Below are 20,361 nucleotides of genomic sequence, written 5' to 3'. Positions count from 1 at the left end.
CGCGATGCTCGTCTGCTAGAGTCTAAATGACTGCTCCGACCATTTCCCGCTATTGGAAAAGGAACTGGCTATAGTGAGGAGGCCCGTCACTATCGCCATAACACTCTAGTGACGCGATAACAACAGCCGATGCAGAAACTGTGTAATAGCAGACCTTCCCGTCTGGTTTACCATGTGGAAAAAAAATGAGAAGAATAATTCATGGCCCTGCGAAAAGTCGTTGGGTTCGTGATTTGGGGCTCTGATTCTGAATTGAGTTCTAACAAGTTTCTTACGTTTTTTTTGTTAGGTTGCTGCATTATTGTTTTTCTCGTTTGATTTCTGGAGTGCTTGTTCTCTTACCCTAAGCTTCGCCACCACGCCTGACACGGATGGCTCCTGCCAAGGGGAGCGAAGCGACCCGTTGCGTAACCCAGGGTTAGAGGGGTTCGTAACCCAGGGTTAGAGGGGCTCTTAGGTAGATGTCGCTTTAGCGGCTGCAGACCAATGAATAATGACCCCTTGTTACGTTGTTAGTATGCGCCCCAGTTAGACAGGCCAATCAGCGCAACTCTGTGAATATGCGATGCAGTAAAAAGGGGGCCCCTCCCTTTAGCAACTATATGCCGAGGGGTCCACCTACAATACTGTATAGGCTATTCTGACGGGCTCCCTCACTGTGCAGCGAGTGCCATTTGAAAATGCGAGACAAGGGAAGAACAATGCCGCTGTTGCTATGACTGTTAGTGAGTAACTGAGCAGGAAGTTGGGTTGTAAAGCTGCTACTTGACTGAAAAAAAAAAGAAAGTATCAGTCGATAGAACATAAATTTACCTGTATCGCTGTGACGAACATTGCATAAAGACTGCCATCGTTTAGGTTGTTGTCGTACGCGTGCGTTGCGTTGGAGAAGCTGGAACATTTAGACTTCATTTGTCATATGCGCAAAGAATGTGTCCTTATCCATATGACGCTTACCATGCTATTGCCATCATCACAATTTCTGGCAACCATCCAGTTCACTATTTTTTGTTGTTCTTCTTGACTTGAATGGTCGTGGTGCATACCGTCAGCGGAGGAAACAACAACAACAACAACAACAACGACGACGACGACGACGACGACGACGGCGACAAGAACAACAACAGTATTCTAACAACAGCAAATTGTACTAAAGTATTAAATACTTCATCGCTGTTGTATGCAATACCGTTTCATACAACGCTGCAGTCGTTGCAGGAAGCTTTGCGTCATGGTGTCTACGTCCACCCTGACTGTAGCGTCGCCATTGCCACTGCCATCACCAATGTCGTCCGTGGTCGGTGACGGTACCGGCCGGCGGCAGGCATGGAGCCCAGGCGGCTCCCGGCGGCCTTGCTGGCGTGCGTGTGTGCGCTGGCTATGGCGGCCGGCCATCCTGGAGGTCGGCCTCGAGGAGACTTCCTTAGCCAGAGGGTTGCCAACGGGTCTCAGCGGAGCGCCGTGAAACCCACCTACACGCTGTCCTACCGAGAGCGTAAGCGTCCTTTGAACTCAAGAATGCTGCGCTAGACGAGGCAAAAAGCTGATATGGCACCAGGACGGAGGTTTTAGTAGGACGTTGTGGTGGGGGCTAGTTGGCTTATAGCCTCAGATGTTTCAACTGCGCGAAAAAAACGAGGACACAAGAAAGAAACACACACCACACCACGAGCGCAGACTGCCAACTGTGCACTTTTGGAAAGCAAGGAGCATACGTATATTTCATTCAGGAACCTGTACACATGTCCGCATTGATGAGCCGATAAACATAAAAACGTAAGATTTATTTGCTGGGTAACAGTGTAGATCAAGATTGCGAGAAGAGATCACCAATATAACCATCGCCCATTCTTACAGTATATCATCAAAGGAGGGATAGACAAAAAAAAAAAAAACACACGAAAAACAGGAAGAGACCGCGAGCATGTGAAGGAAATGGATATGGCATTTAACACATAACCAGTGTAAAGGCGAAGGATCAGGACATAAAACGATTTTATGTCCTCATCCTTCGCCTTTACAATGGTTATTTGTTAAGTGCCATATCCGTTTCCTTCACACGCTCGCGGTCTCTCCCTGTTTTTATTCCTGTGCTTTTTTGTTGTTATCTCGCCCTCTTTTGATGATACTGTAAGAATGATACTGTGAGAGTGACAATGCGGGCACGTGTACAGGTTCCTGAATGAAATATATTTATGTTGCATGCTTTCCAAAAATAAACAGTTGGCAGTCTGCGCTCGTGGTGTGGTGTGCGTTTCTTGTGTCCTCGTTTTTTTTTTTCTCAGTTAAAACAAACGTCTAAGGAGGTTCTAGGAACGGCGAAGATGTTTTCGTCTGTGGCCTGCCTGCGTTCTAATTCCCAACGGAGGAAATCGTCAAACAATGCTGTGTGATGAATCAGAAGCGACAGGTCCCGTTCGCGTAAGACGAAAAAAAATAAATAAAAAAAATGACTCACTGAAGTTTCTCACCGCCTCCGTCATTGTCGCCTGTCTTTACTACTTTCCCATTGCTGACAATTGCGAAGGCTGCGAAACGCTTCATAATGGAGCGGAACAACTGAACCGAACGAGTTTTACAAATGGCTATAACGTTAAGCGAACGCAATAATGTGAAATGTTTTTAGGATTTATCTTCTACGTTATGGGAGTGAACCCGTTCCCGGTGCCGTTTTCTGTTGCAGAAGATTACGGAGAACCTACGAAGTGTCAGGCGTGTGTCTAAAGCGGCGTCCGAAAGTGCGTCCGCTGGACGATCTATGGGGCCACAGATCACCGTCATCATCATCGTCATCATGTGCATTGAAGGAAGAAGGCCTTTCCCAGTGATCTCCAATTACGCCTGTTTTGTGCCAGCTGACACCACATTATGCCTGCAGATTTTCTAATTTTATCCCACCACCTAATTCTCTGCCGTCCTCGACTGCGCTTGCTTTGCCTTGATACACATTCTGAAACTCTAATAGAAGACTGATTATCTGCCCTACGCATAACGTGGCCGGCCGTACTCTATTTCTTCCTCTTACCGTGAGCTGGAATATCGGCTACTTGCATTTGCTCTCTAATACATACCACTGTTTTCTTGTCTCTTAGCGTCACGCCCGTCATTCTGCTTCCCATCGCTCGTGGCGCGGTCACTGATTTATTCTCAAGCTTCTTTGTTAACGTCCAAGTTTACGCGCCATACGTTAGTACCAGTAGATTGCAATGATTCTAATTTTCTTTTCAAGACATCAGTATACGGCCCATAGTCTCGGTTGCGAGGCACAGCTCACACCTTATGGCAGCTGAAGACACTGTAGCCGCATTTCTGCGCTGACAACGGCGCCGTGCGCGCAGTGTACCTGGAAGAGGCGTGCGGCGGCCTCGCCAACAAGGCGCAGCGCTCGCACTACCTGAGCCTGCGCGACCACAAGGCGAGCATGGCCATCTACTCGCACCGGTCGGGGGTGCTGCCGCGCAGCGTGAGCAAGTGCCGCATCCAGATACTGACCGAGTCACATGCACGGCTCACCATCTCCTTCGTCAAGCTGGACACCGTCGAGCAGCCCTTCATATGCTACATGTACCTCAAGGTCGGTCGATGCGAGCCACGGTGAAGCCTCCGAAAGAAATCATTTAGCCACAGTCAACTAACTCCGTAGACGTGTAATTTTATAAGGCACACGGATAGTCAGTATATCTTGTATGAAAACGCTTATGAAGTTTCTTTGAAGGAAAATCGGCTGCTGTCTTAAAGTCCACAAACTTTCTGTAAACTGCAGTAGACCTTAACTTTTTATCTAGCTCGAAGACATGTCTCAAAGGTAGTTGTCTACTCATACGTAAGGTATATAGTACGGGCCAAATGATTTGCACTTAGAAATAGCGGTACTATCCCTGATGTCTATAAGGCGGTGGTGGGATCACGCTATAGGCTTTGTCTTTAATTGGTGCTGCTACTTACAACGAAACTGACATTTCAGGCCTTCTTGAGAATGACTTCGGGAATTTCATATGTTTTCAATTCTAAGCAGTAGATGACAGACGGCTGTTTGCTAACATCCCAGTGGTGGTTTCGCTCTTGTCCCCGCAGATCTACATGACCGACAAGCCCGACCTAGTGTGCGGCAAGCAGGCGACCGGTAAAAGCATCAGCACCAGCACTTCGCAGATGGCGCTCGAGTGGGTGATCAACAACGGCGGCGAGAAGCCCGGAAGAATAGAGATGGTCCTGACCAGCTATAAAGAGAGCGGTACGCCCATCAATGCAATCAACCTGTTGAAAATATGTTGAGCGGCGGCAGAATTTTTTAGTGACGAAGTGTTCAAGTGACTGTATTCTGGCCAAACGCAGCGATTCCGCCCCACTGGTACCCATGCACGCCTGTAACCACCACACATGCATACAGGCTACTAACTGTAGCGGCCTCATCGATTATACGGAACTGCGCGTGAGGCGCTAACCGGCATTTCTGACGGCAGCCAACGAACAACGTTTGAATAGATGTAGGCAGAACGCATAGAATTATGATACTTTTCGTGGAGGTGGTCGTGAAGGCGACAACGACTAATTTATTAAAGAGCGCAGATGCGATGATGCGCGGAAGTGCAACGGCTGTGACCAGCCCAGGCAACGATCTAAAGCCAGATGGTCTTTAACCTTGGCACCTATATATACGCTCAAGGCAATTCCGCTGCATTTTCACACCGCCGCGGTGGCTTAGTGACTACGGCGATCTGTTGCTGAGCGCAAGGCCTCGGGTTTGATTCCGGGGCGCGATGACCGTGTTTTGACGAGGTCTTCATCCAAAAAACACTCGTTACCTTGAATCCACATTAAAGCACACTTGAAGGTCAAAGTGAATGGGAAGCCCTCGGTGCTTCTCATTGCGCATTTGTTCCACTAAATCAATTTCATACCTCCCAGGAGAATTATCAGGGTTTCGATAACATTAGGTGCCAAGTTTGTTTGTGCGTTGGTGACGGTAAAAGGCAGACACGTTGCGAGAAATCTCGTGGGCATGTCTTGGATTATTGGTTCTCTCACATCATTAAAGCAAGCGCCCGACATTGAACACATGAAGCGGTAATTCACTCCAAGATCCTAGGCGAAATATTTCAACTTTAATGGTCGATACTGACGTGCATCCCAGCTTGTTCGCGTGGGCCGTTTTCGCTCGTTCGTCGTTCTTCACGTTGCGCGCTTATACAATGCGTACGGCGACATGTAACTCGCGCCTCAGAAGATGCAATATCCCGCGTCCCCTGGGTTGCAGACCTGTCCGGAAACTGCGAGTCCGGCATGTACGCCTGCAGCAACCGCCACTGCATCTGGTCGGGATTCATCTGCGACGGCGTCAACAACTGCGGCGACGGAAGCGACGAGCGCCTTTGCAGTGAGTGCATATCGCCTGCAGCACACATCGTGTCAGCATCCACGGGCACTCGCGCATGCGCGATCTATACTTGAACGCTTGAACTAGCAGTGCTCTAGCGTTGCTACTCGCAGCACTCCGACATAGACATACTAGAGGACCGCAGACTGACCTTTCGATAATAGGTTTTTGCCTAAGGCAGGTGCGTATGCAGGATTTTTTTCCGGGGGGGGGGCAACCCAAGGTAACGTTTCTATGCAAATGAGGAGGGCGCGTAACTTTACTAGTACAAATGTGAATAACGCCCACCATTCGCCATAAAGACGCGTAAACCCGCAAAAGAGAAATGAAATAAAGTGTATCTCACAGGTTCGACAAAAGGAGAGGTGTATCTCACAGGCGTACGTACGCCTGTGAGATACACCTCTCCTTTACTTGTCGAACAAGGAACCACGTCAAATGGATTCACGCAGGAAGGAATAGTAAAATAAAGATTACTATAGTAGAGTACAACTTAAAAAAAACAGCAGTTGGCAACCAAGGCACACGGTCGGCGCGGGGTTGCGTTACTCCGCCAGCCAATCACAGAAGCAAACAAAATCGTCGTCGTGCGGCCTTTTCAAAACGGCGTTGTACTTGATACCCCGGAGCCTCTGCTGTTCTTGAAGAGTTTTCACTGGCGGAAGCAATGAGGTGTGCAACAGGCATGGACAACGTGCATGGAGTCTGAACATTTCACTCTTCAAAAGTCTGCGGTACAGTTCATTTCACTGCTGAACCCGTTTTACCCATGAAACTTCACTGCCAACTGAAGTGAAACTTGACAGTAAATAGTTGCAGCTAAGCAAGCGTTTTATTTCAGTTCAATAAAGAATTAGGCTTCCACCGTTCTACTATAATAGACTATTGAAAACGTACAAAACTACGCCCTAATAATTTTATTTTTGTGGTTACCGCCTTATTTAGGTAACAGGAAAAGTTTGAAGTACGAATCATTTGCAGTCTCGCGGAGGAACAGTGGCTGGCGGTTATGAGGGTCTGGCGGGGCTTCACTGCAGACTTAAGTTGTATCCGACTATAGTAGCGTTTCTTGAATTAGCTCTGGAAGAATTATAAATAAATATTTGCGGAACAATCACAGTTCTTTTGGCTCCCTCGTTTACTGCTCTACCAAGTTCAGTGCCCAAACCGACTAGTATTGCTATTTGGTATGTTGTGTAACGATGCGTGGCCGCCAGTCCCGTACAACCGCGTAGAGCGCAGGACTGTGGTGTTCTAGACGTACTGCGCCCACCGTTGAAGGTTAGAAAAAGACGCACATAAGCACAGCAAAGAAGTGGCTACGTCAGGCGGCTCGACTGATAACTGTAGAAGCGTCATTCAAAACACACGGAATTGTTCACCACTTCCGGTGGCGTTTTCTCTACTTCCTTCTTAAATAAGATGATGTCGTTCCATAAATATTTTCCTAAACAACAGTTAAATTTGTTAATTTTCGCTTTTTCTTCCTGTTTGGCTGTTGCCTTGGCTCTCTCCCTTACTAGATCGCTTAATTTCTCAACTCCTTGCGACTGTTGTTTCCAGTTGCCAATTTTGCACGAAAATTGCTGTACAATTAAGGAAAAACCAGACGAGGTAACGGGTGACAGTCATACTGCTTGTAGATTAAGGGTTATTGCAGGGTTTGATGATGGACAATGTTTCGCATTATCTTATTTTCCACCTTATCTAACCCATATCGCGGGTATATGTTTCCGAGGATCTGCCAGCGTCGCGGCGACCTGTCACTCGAGGAAACAAAGAAGTGAAAGGAAAAGTTAAATGCAACTGGCGTTTTCTTCGGCCGCAACTCGTTCCACGAGCATACAGACCAGCTGACCGTGAACCGAATCACTTTCCGGGTCCCTGGATGAATCTAAACAAAGAAGGCTCAACTAACGAAGCAACAGCGATGCGCGCGACAGTTGAATAGATGGTGACAACTTAACTCATCTTGAGTTAATCGCGCGGCCACCGAATCGATGAGAAAATTGGTCTTCACTCCCCAGGAGAGGCCGAAACCTACCGCCATCCAAAAGAAGTGAAAAAGGCAGCAAAATGTTGACCGCCGAATAGCTGTCAAGTCTCAACATTGATTTGGTGGCGCTTTAGGAATGTGTGTGAGGAGTGGTTGCGTGGGTGGGGAGGGGGGAAGGTATGCCGCTTAATTTCGAGAATGGGGTTGCCCCCCTGGGTACGTGCCTGGCCTAAGGTACATCTTCTTGCTCGAACAAAATGCAAGCGATACTGGAGTTATAGTTTCAGCATTTCCTGGCTTGAACAGCGATGAACTTTACCCGAATAGAGTGCACACGCCGATGGAATTCTCTGTCGTTCAATAAACAAATCATAAGTGTGCACAGCTTTGTACAGCCCAAATCATTTCTTTCCGAAGCGATGGAGTGCTGCAATGCTGAACGAAAACACAGATATTTAAACGGTAAATTCATGGTTTTAGAAGTAGTACTAGAGCTCGCGAGCTCAATGAAAGCCAAGATAATCTGCTACCATCCCTAAAACGTCTAATTTCTTCGCGCTTTCTTGCGTAAGCGTTTTCTCTTCTTTTGAGTACATGGCTACAGCGCCATAGAAAGCCGTGACAGAGGCTACTTATAGCCTTTGTAAAAGGGAAAAAATAAAGAATAAATAAACCAGAAGGTCACTACACTCACCACCGCAGCTGACTTTGCGACGTATAGTCGGCCACCTGTTGCATCCATACCGGTACCTGGGAACCAAGGCCAACTCTCGTCCTCGACATACTGCCTAGTGCTGTCAGCAAGAGAAGCCTCTGTTTGTAGGGAAAACGCAGAGGGAATTCAGCTACGATAATTCTTCTAGTGGATTGGTTTCTTTTGAAAAAGGCTTGCACTTAATAACTGAAGACGTACGAGCTGATGAACAGAGCAGTAGGGCTTGTTCCCCTTCTTCGTCATTCGATATGGCTAGCGCGGAAGTGTGACCCAAACCTCGGCTTCTGTAACAATTTCAACATTTCTCTGTGTCGCATGCGCTCCGCGAAAATGCGTTTCTAAAGTTTGTTACACCGTTATTTCTTTTTTTTTCTTTTTTATTCGAAGCACTTGAAGAAAACTGTAATATCTATAGGCCTCTGCCATTCTTGCTGATAAGGCTACGTGGCTCTAGGCGGACATTAGCAGTAAGAAAAATCCCAACAATGGTTTCTCGAATGTAATAAATATGCAAATTAACATTTATTACTACCATTAGGGCACACGCTGTTATTGTGAAATTGAAGCCGATGAGTAATGAAGTCATGTCTGCTTAGGATGGAAAACTAAGACTATAGCCCCACTTTCGAGATATACGACCTTGAAATGTGCTACGAAATACACTGGCGCTCCAGTAAACAGTTTTGCAAAAGCGGGACTTTAAAAGCTCGGAACAATCTTAACTGGAACGCAGATGCAATTTTTAGCTAATTTTGGGAACGCATGTCTCGACAGTGGTGCTAATCTTAAGATCTCTGCAAAGAAGATATGACTTCACTGCTCCTCAGCTTCAGTTTTGAAATTACATATGCCCGAAGGCTGCAATTAAAAAATTCGACTAGCATACTTTGGGCATTTAGCGAAATTATTGTTGATTTTTTTTCTGCTAATGTCCACCTGGCCACGTAGAGTATCTGCAAGAACGGCAGGAGCCTACATATGGCTGTTTTTTTTTTATTAAGGAAGTGTTCGGCATAAAAAGAAACAACTGGCATGTGCAGCTGTTATTACATGTTACATGCTGTTGACTGGAAGTTGCAGAGGCTTTGCAAACAGGTGTCTCACTGATGGCCCGCAGAATAGTGTCAATCACGGACACCCTGGAGCATATGTTCAAACAGCCTTAACAAGGAAGCGTTTATTGAAAAGTGGCACTAAACACGGCCTGATAATTATTCACTCCACTTATTGTCCTGTGGTGATTAGTCGATGCTTTTATTTGCCCCCTGTTTGCACCAGTGAATAGCGCGTGCGATAAAATTGACGTCGAATGAATTTGCTTTTATCTGAGCGTGCTCCTGCATAATTACTTATACCAAAAAACCGCAAGGTGCTTAGAACTGATTTCCTTCATTATTACATCCGTCATGATCATCAGCCTATCCTTATGCCCACTCCAGGATGAAGGCATCGCACAGCGATCTCCGCTTTTCCCTGTCTTGTGCCGGCTGACTCTACCGTTCGTGTGTTATTTTTCATATCTCATGTTGCCCCCCCCCCCCCCCCCCCCCCCATTGTCATCTGCCGTTCTCAACTGCGTTTTCCTTCCCTTGGCAACCATTTTGTTTTCGCAGCAGACGTGACCTCATGACTCATATCTCATGACTCACATCACATGACCTTCCCAACTCCACGCCTTCTTCACAATCTCAACTACAACATCAGCTTACGAAAGGGAAAATTGTTATCCAGACTACTGTAGCACGAAGCTATGCTAAGGGTATCATTTGTAGGTTCGTTCTACGCATTCGGGTACATGAAAATTCGGGTACAGAATTGGAATAGAAAAGTTTGGAATAGCTTTAAATTATAGGGCCCTAATTACATATGTTTCAAAACGTCATGCGATAACTATAATTTGTTCAGTGACATCACTTTCTAACTTGTTTTGTAACATGCTACCTGACCATGGACTCTATAAAGCAAAACCATTGCAAGCTGTTTTTATTCCGATGTTAAGTTTACGTAACCGCCGACACAAGAATTGCGCAGTGACCGGCAGCGTTGTTTAGGGAGGCCACCGAAAGGCTATTTCTTTGTTTGCTTTCGAAGCAAATGGCATTGCCGGCCTTGACAGGTTTTCCTTATCTAATTGGCTGGCCAGAGGCGAGGAGCACGCAGAAGTGGAGAGGGTTTCGTTGTGACCGAGCTAGCGCAGTGAAAGTAGATAACCGGTTGAGGAGGGCGGTGTCGGTGCCGGCGTCGGCGATTGGCTGGCTGCCCCTTGCTTAACTGCCAGTGCCTGGTAGCAAATCGCGGCGGCGCGCAACGGAAGGGCAAAAGTACTGCTAAAACGGATCCTCGGCCAAGAAAAGTTGGCGGAGTGATGCCGTGTACGTGCCTAAAGGGCTCGACAACGTTATCTGCCATACAAACATTTTAAATGCGTAAACATTTATATGCCTATACCCGACTAGGAAGCCCGTCCATCCGTCCCGAAAGACTGTCACTTTCAAGATAGGGCCAGAAACAGCGAGCGAATTGACCTTCGTGCTGCCTCTCGTTTCAACGCCAACTAAGCGGCTAGAACACAGTGCGGACGAAGCTATCAGCGCTCGGCGCACTCTGTCCCCATCGCCGATCGCTTTCAAGATACGGCCCGCGCGGCCGCACTATACGCAGCCGCCGCCGGAGTACGTTTGATCACGGTTGATCACGGTTCGCATCGAGAGCAGGCTGCGACATCGACCACGTCAACTTACGGGGTCTACCATACGTGACACTTTTCAGTTACGTCCCGTACTACAGCACGCATCGGCCAGTGCTCATCTTCCACGAAGCAGCGGCACCATCCACACGCACCATCATATAACACGAGGGAACACTGCTGCTGCTCGCCTCTTCTTAGTCGTCTCATGCTGTTCTGAGTTAACACTTCGGTGTTGCAATCGTGTTTCTCCGTTTCATTTTTCTTTCGCGGTGCTTCTCGCAATTATACCAAACAAATCAGCATACGACGACGAAACGGCAGGTGATTAGCAGCAAATGATTACGTATCATTTAGATAGCTCCCACAGGAAATTATGCGCGTAATTTTTATTGTGCGCTAATAAATCTATTCTCCCCGGCAGCTCCGAGCAGCCAGTGCCAGAGCGATCGGCGATTCATTTCGGAACAGGGCAGTCAACGGCTATTCCGAAAAAAATATTTAGTTTCCTTCGTCATAATAGCGCATTTTTAATGTGTACACGTCACTTTGACCTGGAGAGATTTCGCGGTATTGTGACGTCGCGTGACAGACAGGTGAAGCGGGCGCAGCATGAGAAATTTCGACCGATAGCGGAAGGCTGATGGTGAAAAAGGCGTAGGATCAGAAATAATTATTTTTATTTTGTTCAGTCTAATCAAACGTAATCAGTGTGCATACGTAAATATTATATTAGGCGTTCTCGCGGTTTTCCTGACGTCGCGTGACAGATAAGCGAAGTGAGGGTGGCCCGAAAAAAAAAAAAAAATGGCCTATTATGGAGGGCTGATTGCAGGAATGGAATGGAAAAGTTTGCAATAGCTTTACGTTATAGCGCCCCAGGCGAGCCTTCGTCGAACCAACACTCATCATTTCTGCGCTGCTTTCTTCGATGCACCTTTCGCAAGCAATAATACGCGGCGTGTCTCTGTATCCTCTGTGCGCGGCTCGCAGTCGGCGGCCGCCAGGACCACACGCTCATCCTGGCCATCGTGGTCCTGGTGGCGCTGTTCGCCGTTGGCACGGGCATCGTGTTCCAGATAGTCTACAACCGATACAGCGGAAGGGTGAGCACTGCAGCGCGCCATCTCGACGGGCCTGTAGGCCGCGGCTGCAAGGCTGCACGTGGAAGCGGGAAGTGCCCGTCAATGTGCCTGTTTCACGGACCATGTCTGTCCGTGTCATGTCGGGGCTGTCGCAACGCTCGCCGCCAGATGTCACCTGTCCAAATTCCCGCGCTCCACACCACCTTTATATGTTTTGTTTTTATTTTAAATTCGTGTTCCATTATCAGGTCGCCCACTTGAGCTGGTGGAGCTTTGAACCGTACCATGGCCATTGCACAACCTGGAGCAGGCTTTTTTATTCTTCATTTCTTTTTATTCTTTTTATTTTTTGAGAGCGTTCCCACTATGAGTTGCCTGAGAAGTGGATGGTTCCGGTTTTCTTTCACAAAAGCCAAAGAAGAGCAAAAAAGGACTTCGCTTTCGCAGTTAGCAAAGGAAAAACAAAAACAAATGGAGAGACACGGACGCACTTAGCGACTACATTAAAATTTTGTTTTTTGCATGAAAATAAAATAAAGATCATTTGAAATGTGTCCTTACGTGTGACCGTGCCTCTTTCTTTCCACTTCTTGTTCATTGTGCGTTGTTTTACGTTCAAACCGCGCTACACTTGTAATCACTTACCGGTGGCAGTTGGAGTGGAACTCTCGCAATAGATGTAAATGGAAACGCACAGCTCGAACTTCTACGCCAGCTTTACACGGAGGCACTTTCGCACTAATTTTAGATTTATAATTAGATTTAGCGCCTCTTACTATCTGACGAAGGTACACCGTTAATAGTGCAATACATTAAAGAGTAAACCATGACACACGCAACGAAATCTTGCTCGTTCATTTATTGGTTTGCGCGTACGCGTTTTGTAGAGCTTATACGTCTCTGCTTTCCATTGTTTCGTGCAGGACATTCAGACCCAGTACGTGGTCGGCCCCAACCTAGAGCAACCTGGTGTCGTCCACGTGCCGAAGCCCTGATGACCTACACTATACCAAGACAACCGCTCGTGTCGCTCCTACAGTACAGTGCCGGGACAAATATAATGCCGCCTAATAGCAAGCCCGTAGGCAAATGCGGCCATAATTATTGATACTTTCCTTGTATTCTAGCAGAACAGATGGCACCATTTTCTTGCGCTTTACCGTAATTTTTATAGAATAATAAACAATACAACGTGCTTCGCAATCACGAAAATCAGTGAGAGAACCAGAGGACGACAACAGTTCACACTTGCACAGGCCAGGCTGCCTTGTGAGAAAGAGAGAGAGAGAGAGAGAGGAAAGGGGAAAGGCAGGGAGGTTAACCTGAGGGGAAGATCCGGTTTGCTACCTTACGCTGGGGAAAGATGGGAGAGGGAGGTAAAGTGATAACAAAGTAGAGATAAAGAAAAAGAAAGCACAGACATACAATTACAGTCGGTCACTGTCACCGCATGCTGTCACCGCACAGCACAGTAGCACTTACAGCACTATGAACCATCTGTTCATGCTACAGCCGCTTGTCCAATTCCGTTGCCCTTAAAAACTGCAACAGTGCCCTCGTCGCCCTCTGCTGCGATGGCTTGTGATGACGGCATTTTAAAATAAGTTCCTATCGCGTTTGCGAGCGATCGTCTCTGTAAATTATAGTGAGAACAGTCATAGAGAAGGTGTTGAAGAGCCTCCTCGTCAGCACAGCCTCCTCGTCACCACAGTCATCACACGAGGCATGGTCTGCCCATCCGATTCGGAAAGCAAAAGACTTGGTGAACTCTAGCCATATTCGACAAAGCACAGTAGCTTCGCAACGGCAGAGTCTTGCTGGAATGCGAAGGCGCAGAGAAGAGTCTAGGTTGTGCAGCCGGTTGTTTTGAAAACTTCCTGCATTCCACAAGGAGAACGTGATATCACGGCTGAGCATTCGAAGCTTTCTAGCGGCATCTGTCCTTAATAATGGTATCGGCTCCTCTTCGTCACCTTAAAGAGCCGACCGAGCAGCGTTATCGGCGTGTTCGTTCCCTATGACGCCGCAGTGACTTAGAAGCCACTGAAATGCCACGTGGTGTCCTTTCTCAGTCAAGGTGTGGATTAGTTCTCTAATCTCGTATACCAGTTGTTCGTGTGGTCCACGTCGCAGGGCTGATAGCAAAGACTATAGTGCTGCCTTCGAATCACTGAATATTGACCATCTTCGATGTTGTTCGTGGCTGACGAGACGAAGTGCAGCGCGAAGACCTGAAAGTTCCGCAGCCATCGCTGTCGTTGGGTGACATGTCTTGAAACTGATGGTGGTGGCTTTCGCTCGGAAAACCACGGCTCCAGAGGAACACTGGAGAGTTGCCGATCCATCAGCATAAATATGTACGTGGTCGGCGTACCTCTCGTGCAAAAGGAGCAGATTTAATTATTTAAGAGCAGGTGATGACAGCTCAGATTTTTTCCTGATTCCTGGTATGGTGAGGTGCACTGTAGGTCGAGCCAAGCACCATGGAGGAATCGATGGCTTAGTTGCGGGGGTGAAGCCTGATGGAAGGCAGGTGTAATAATCCGAAAACGTACAAAATGATGCCTTCGGCCTTTCTGACAGGTGTGTTGCCAGATGGTGGGAACGGGCACGGGCAACGTGCCTAATGTGCACCCTCAACACTTCCACAGCAATGTGTGTTTTTATGGGTTGGTCCCGGGCGATCGCAATAGTCGCTACTGTCGATGTGCACTTTGGCAAACCAAGACAAACCTTGAGAGCCCGAGCTTGAATAGCCTGTAGAGCACGAAGATTTGTCTGGCAAGTGTTGGTCAGTGCGGGCAAACTGTATCTCAAGAAGCCCAGAAAGAGAGCCCTGTACAATTCCAACATTGCACGCACTGACATTCCCCAAGTCTTTCCGCCCAGAAACTTGAAGAGCTGGGAGATTGTTGTCAGACGCTGTTTCAAGGAGGTCACGTGTGGGCTCCATGAGAGATCTCTATCAATGATTATTCCAAGAAATCTGTGAGTCTTCTCGTAAGAAATTATCTGGCCATTTATTGATATCGCGTAGGGTGTCATTGGTTTGCGGGTGAGTGCCAATAGTGCACATTTGTCTGACGAGATTTCAAGACCTTGGTTGCAGAGGTATATAGCTGTCAGAGTAGCAGCTTTTTGAAGTCTTGCATGTATCTGAGGACGTGTCACACCTGAAGTCCATATACATATGTCATCTGCGTACATTGATATCTTGATCGCTGCTGGCAGATAATCAACGAGACCAATGAGTGTGAGGTTAAGTAGGGTAGGGCTTAGTACACTGTCTTGAGGAACACCTCGGTAGGTGTAGTGTCGTGCGGTTTTACCATCGCCGGTACACACAAAGAAAGATCTCATAAAAAGGTAATGAGAAATCCACTGGAAAACGCGACCACCTAGGCCAACCATCTCAAAAGCATCGAGGATAGCCTCGTGAGATACGTTATCGTATGCTCCCTTGACATCCAAGAACAAAGCTGCAGATAATCTTTTGCATGACTTTTGATGCTGGACATACGTAGCGAAATCAACAACACTGTCTACTGATGAGCGATCTCGACGAAAACCAGCCATGCAATTTGGTAACAGGTTGTAGTGTTCCAGGTACCACTCCAAGCGGGCAAGGATCATCTTTTCCATTATCTTTCCCACACAGCTGGCCAGCGCTATTGGGCGGTATGAGGTGAGTTCAAGTGGGGACTTGCCTTGCTTCAGGAGAGAGACCAAGCGGCTGGTTTTCCATTCTTAGGGTACCATGCCATCTTGCCAAGATACGTTGTATAGATGTAACAGTTCTCTCCGTGCGCCATCACTCAGGTTGTTGAAGGCGCGGTAGGATGTTCCATCTGGTCCTGGGAATGAAGAACGCCTGCATAGAGCAAGAGCCGCTTCTAGTTCCTCCATTATGAAAGGAAGATCCATGCGGCCGTCACGTGAAACAGGGATGTGACTGGGGGCTAGAAAGCCTGGACTGGTTGCTTGGCCAGCGATCCTTGCACAAAAGTCTTCTGCAACTTCAGCCTCTAGCCGCCCCTGGAAGAGCGCCAGCGCTTTGAATGGGAAGCGTTGTTCAGGGAGGGAACGCAGACAACGTATGATTCTCCAGATTTGGGGAAAGTGGCTTTCGGGGGTCTAGTGACTGGCAAAACATTGTCCAACGTCGAGATGCCAATCTATCCATGCGACGTTGAAGTTTCTTTTGTAGTCGTCTGGCTGTCCTAAGGTCTTCGATGGATTTTGTACGCCGGTAACGCCGCTCCTCACGACGACGGAGTGCACGAAGCCGCTCCAACTCTATATCCAATTCCGTGTGCTTCGACGAAACCGTGACCGTGCGCGTGGCGTCTCGTATTGCAGACTTGATTATTTCCTCTAATCCAGAAGACAAGCCCTCCCGACAAGCATCTTCCATCGTGGAAGTAAAATTAGTCCAGTCTATTAATCGAACGGTGTTCCGTGGGAAGGATCTGGACATCCCTTTGATGACAAGGTACGTGGGAATGTGATCACTCCCGTGTGTCTCGATATCCGAAAACCATTCAACACATCTTGTGAAAGAGCTGGAGACGAAAGCTAGGTCAAGACAGCTGCCATAATTCACGCTTCGTATAAACGTTGGCCTGCCGTCATTCAAGAGTGAAAGGCCGCGGTTGCAGGCGAAGTTTGCAAGTCTTTGCCTTCTTGCATTTGTCCTTGTGCTTCCCCATGCCATATGGTGCGCATTAAAGTCTCCAATGATGACATATGGACACCGACAATATGTTCGTTAATCTTTCGGGGTCAAAATTTCTTGAAGCTGATATATAAACGCCTACAAGTGTAAACATGAGTTTGCCCTTTTTAATTGTTAGGCAAACATAGTGATTGTTATCATGAGGCGGGATCGGCTGGCGAACATAGGTCAGTTCTAGACGAATAAAAACGTTGACTTTGCTGCATGCATCAGTTGTTGCGGATATAACAGCTTCGTATCCGGATAATCTGACTGGTTTTGACACGTCATACTATAGGGTCACATATTACAATGATTGGGGACAAATTAGTATAAATATACTGACGAAAGTCTGAAAGGCGTGAGGCGTGACCTTAGTCCTCTTGCGTTACACTGGATGACTGACGCGGCCTTGACTTCTTCTCGAAAGGATGGGCGATGGTTGGCCATGTGTCTATTCGAGAGACTCAAGCACTGGGCTTAAGGCGTCCAGTACTTTCAGTGCACTTCGAGCAGACGTGGTTCCAAGGTTCGACAGAATCGCTCGAATTATATCTATGAGGGGACGGAGCATTGAAATAACTGACACGACCTGCTCTGGGCGTGTCATCAGCGGCAGGAGTAGGCTCCCTAGCGGGCTTGACAATCTGTGGTTCTTTGGGAAGTTGCTGGCTCGGAAGCGCAGGCCATTCTTCTTCAGAAAGATTCCGTTGAGTTGACTTCTTTGTGCTGTTAAGCCACTTTGTGGCCTGATTGGAGAATGTCGGTGCTACCATGGAAGGGGCCCTCTCCTTTCGTGTCTCTGCCTTTTTTGAGGAGGTTCGGTGACGCCGACGCCGACGCCGGATCGTTTCAGCAGCTTCCCTGTGTGTCGAATTGTCCCGAACCATTTGCTGGAGAACAGCGACTTCTTTCTTGATGCGAGAGCAGACCCTAGACGAGGCAGCATGGCAACCATTACAGTTGCCGCACTTTAGGACAGTAGCCCGGCACGTGTCCTCCGTGTAAGGTTCAGCACACTGGGGACACAGTAACGCCTTTGGACAGAACCCCTTGACATGTCCAAGCCTAAATCATTGGTGGCATGGAAGAGGCTTTTGTAGGAAGGGCCGAACAGGGTGTCGGAAGTGACCGACTTTGACGTGAGATGGTAGGCAATCTCCTTTGAAAATCAGTTTGATGCAGCGCGAAGTTCCAAGGCGGCTCACACGCGTGATGACAACACACTCACTTGCTGGTTTGACGAGGATAAGCAAGTCCGCGTTGGGAATGGCGACATCAATGTCATAAATTACACATGCTGTGGATGCATCATCCATCGGGATATAGGAACGCACTTTGATGCGCCCTAGCTCCGATATGTGCTTCAGTTTTTCGAGCGCACTCCCGTTGGAAACTTCGGTTGCCAGGGCATTTTCGCGTGTATTTATCCGAATGTCCTTAATTTCATTCGACACCACCCCTTCCAAGAAAACAGATAATTCTTGCCTGTTTAGCAGTCGGAGGTTGCTTGAGGGTTCCTAGGGTACGAACACGATGGCGAGAGGCCAGCGTTCAGGCCTTGACTTCAGAGAGGCCGTGCTCGCTTGCGTTGATCTGTTCGCGTTGACAATCCTCCTTTTGGCCCTCTTTCTGCGGACAGTGATGAAGCTATCATCCGACGAGTCCTCATCCGACACGGAGTACAGCTCAGTGTCCTCGGTGTCACTGAGCACGCTTCCTCTCTTCCTCGTGGAGGACGGCCTTGATGACCTCTGGCCAGGAGGGCCTCTGGAAGGCTCCGCGTCCATGGCCACGAGACCAGGAGGCGCGAGGTACCAGGAAATTCCAAAGATTTCGCCAGAAACCAGAGAACACAGATAGAAGCGTTCTACCTTGTGTGAAAAAAATGAGAATTCAATGAGCTCTAGCAATGATAAAAATACTTTCATCTTGTCATCTCGCGATGCTTGCGCTGGATCGCACCTTTAAATAAACGTTCGTGGAGAGAGAATCATCACTCAGACAATCGTGTTTGTCTAAGCATGCAAAAGCCGCGTGGCGGCGCAGTTTATAGGGATAAACACAAGCAGCAGGTCAACGTGTCGGCCAATTTTATTCACTCTGTACTCAATGAGGAGGTATGAATACAACTATACCTGCTAATATGACCACCTGTCATGTTCCGTGTATTTTTGTGCTGGTCAACGACGACAGAAAAGTGGCTAAGAAGGTTACGTACTAGCTATTCAGCTTTTTGAATTTGCGCAGAACTTCTTTTATAATGTCGAAGCGATCAATCAATCAATCAATCAATCAATCAATCAATCAATCAATCAATCAATCAATCAATCAATCAACTTTATTTCCTTTGCATAGGAGGAGTACAGGACTAAAAGCTTGAGCAGCTTGACGAGGTCCCGACCCCGTTACAGTTGGCAAAACAGCAGGATGACGGTCAGCCATGCACAAAGCGTTCAAATAAATCGACGAATATTACATAAAATCGAGGAGGAGGAGGAATGAACGTTTATTGTAAGAAACAGCGAGAAAGCGCCCTTTCTTCGCCCTAGGTGGACAAAATTTTGTAACAAGGCGCGAAACAATAGAAGCCATTTGCATAGGTTTGGAATGGCATGAACATGCAAAGCAGCGATCAACAAGAAGAGAGACCACAAAAAAATTCGAAAGGGTGTACTGTTCCTGAAAATAAATAGACTGGACGAAACGTTTAATAAGACAATTTTGATTACGCGAAGGATCAGAATCTTCATGGTTTAATAAGTTTAGAAGGGAAGGTAGCTTGTAGGACAAATATTGTTCATCACAAGTAGTTCTAGGGGTGGGTACAGTCCACATTTCGTGGTGCCTGGTTGGTCGAACACTTGTGTTTGCTTGTAACTTAGCAAGATTAATTATGGCATCGGTACCATACTTAACAAAAGCTTTATAACACAACATCAGCCTATAATTATATAAACAGAACACTGGAAGAATTTTGTACTTCGTAAAAAGAAGTTTTGTAGAAGAAGCATAATGTACAGCAGCAATATGCCGTATGGCTCTTTTCTGCAGCAAATGCAGCTTGCGCATATTTGTTGCACCAGTAGTACACCACACTATGCTGCAGTACTGAGACAGAGAGGACACTAATGCATTGTAGATCATAATCTTCACCTTTGTAGGAAGAATACATCGCGTACGTGCAAGGACACCTATGGTAGATGACGTCTTAGAATGTAGGTTTTGAACATGTACATTCCATACAAGATGCTTGGAAAAATATACTCCAAGGGTTTTAACAGAATCCATCAACTCTAACTGCTGAGAGCCTGGAAATAAATTCAGCTTCTTTGTCAGCGTTCTTACTTTAGGCGTGTACAAAACAAGTTGTGTCTTTGAAGGGTTTATTTTTAAAGAATTCACCGAGGCCTAGGCATCTAGGTCAGACAGTGTTTTGTTAGCCAGCGCTTTTATCTCTGTTTCGAGATTCCCTGTAATAAAAACTGTCGTGTCATCAGCATACGAGACGAATGTTGCGTTGTCTGTGCAGTGTACAATGTCATTTATGTAAATCAAAAATAAAAGTTGCCCTAGAATGCTTCCCTGTGGCACAACAACGACCGGCTTCCTTGCAGATGTTTTATTGTTTGTATCAACGAATTGTGTTCTGTTTGAAAGATAGGATTCTAAAAGCGCATGCGCTGTTCCACGCACACCATAGTTTTCAAATTTTCTAAGAAGGATGGTATGATCAATTAAGTCATATGCCTTGGAAAAATCGACGTATATGCCTAATGCCATTTGAT

The 20,361-nt window shown here is 47.1% G+C and overlaps 1 protein-coding gene across 2 annotated transcripts; it reads left to right on the top strand.

Annotated features, from left to right (window-relative positions):
- Positions 1 to 1,065: 1,065 nt before the first annotated feature.
- LOC126519190 (uncharacterized) lies at positions 1,066 to 13,060 on the top strand. 2 transcript variants are annotated; one of them, XM_050168811.3, is made up of 6 exons: positions 1,066 to 1,495; positions 3,339 to 3,574; positions 4,075 to 4,234; positions 5,258 to 5,377; positions 11,768 to 11,880; positions 12,783 to 13,060. In XM_050168811.3, the coding sequence occupies exons 1-6, from the start codon at positions 1,327 to 1,329 to the stop codon at positions 12,852 to 12,854; spliced, it is 870 nt and encodes a 289-aa protein (XP_050024768.3). In that variant the 5' UTR covers positions 1,066 to 1,326; the 3' UTR covers positions 12,855 to 13,060. The 2 variants fall into 2 exon arrangements, with proteins under 2 accessions (XP_050024768.3, XP_054921436.2); XM_055065461.2 differs by lacking the exon at positions 12,783 to 13,060 and having other exon boundaries at positions 11,768 to 12,727.
- Positions 13,061 to 20,361: the final 7,301 nt, after the last annotated feature.

The sequence above is a fragment of the Dermacentor andersoni genome, chromosome 3 (genome assembly GCF_023375885.2).
Source record: "Dermacentor andersoni chromosome 3, qqDerAnde1_hic_scaffold, whole genome shotgun sequence".
NCBI classification, from domain to species: Eukaryota; Metazoa; Arthropoda; class Arachnida; order Ixodida; family Ixodidae; genus Dermacentor; species Dermacentor andersoni.
This window is presented reverse-complemented; position numbering and strand designations above follow the sequence as displayed.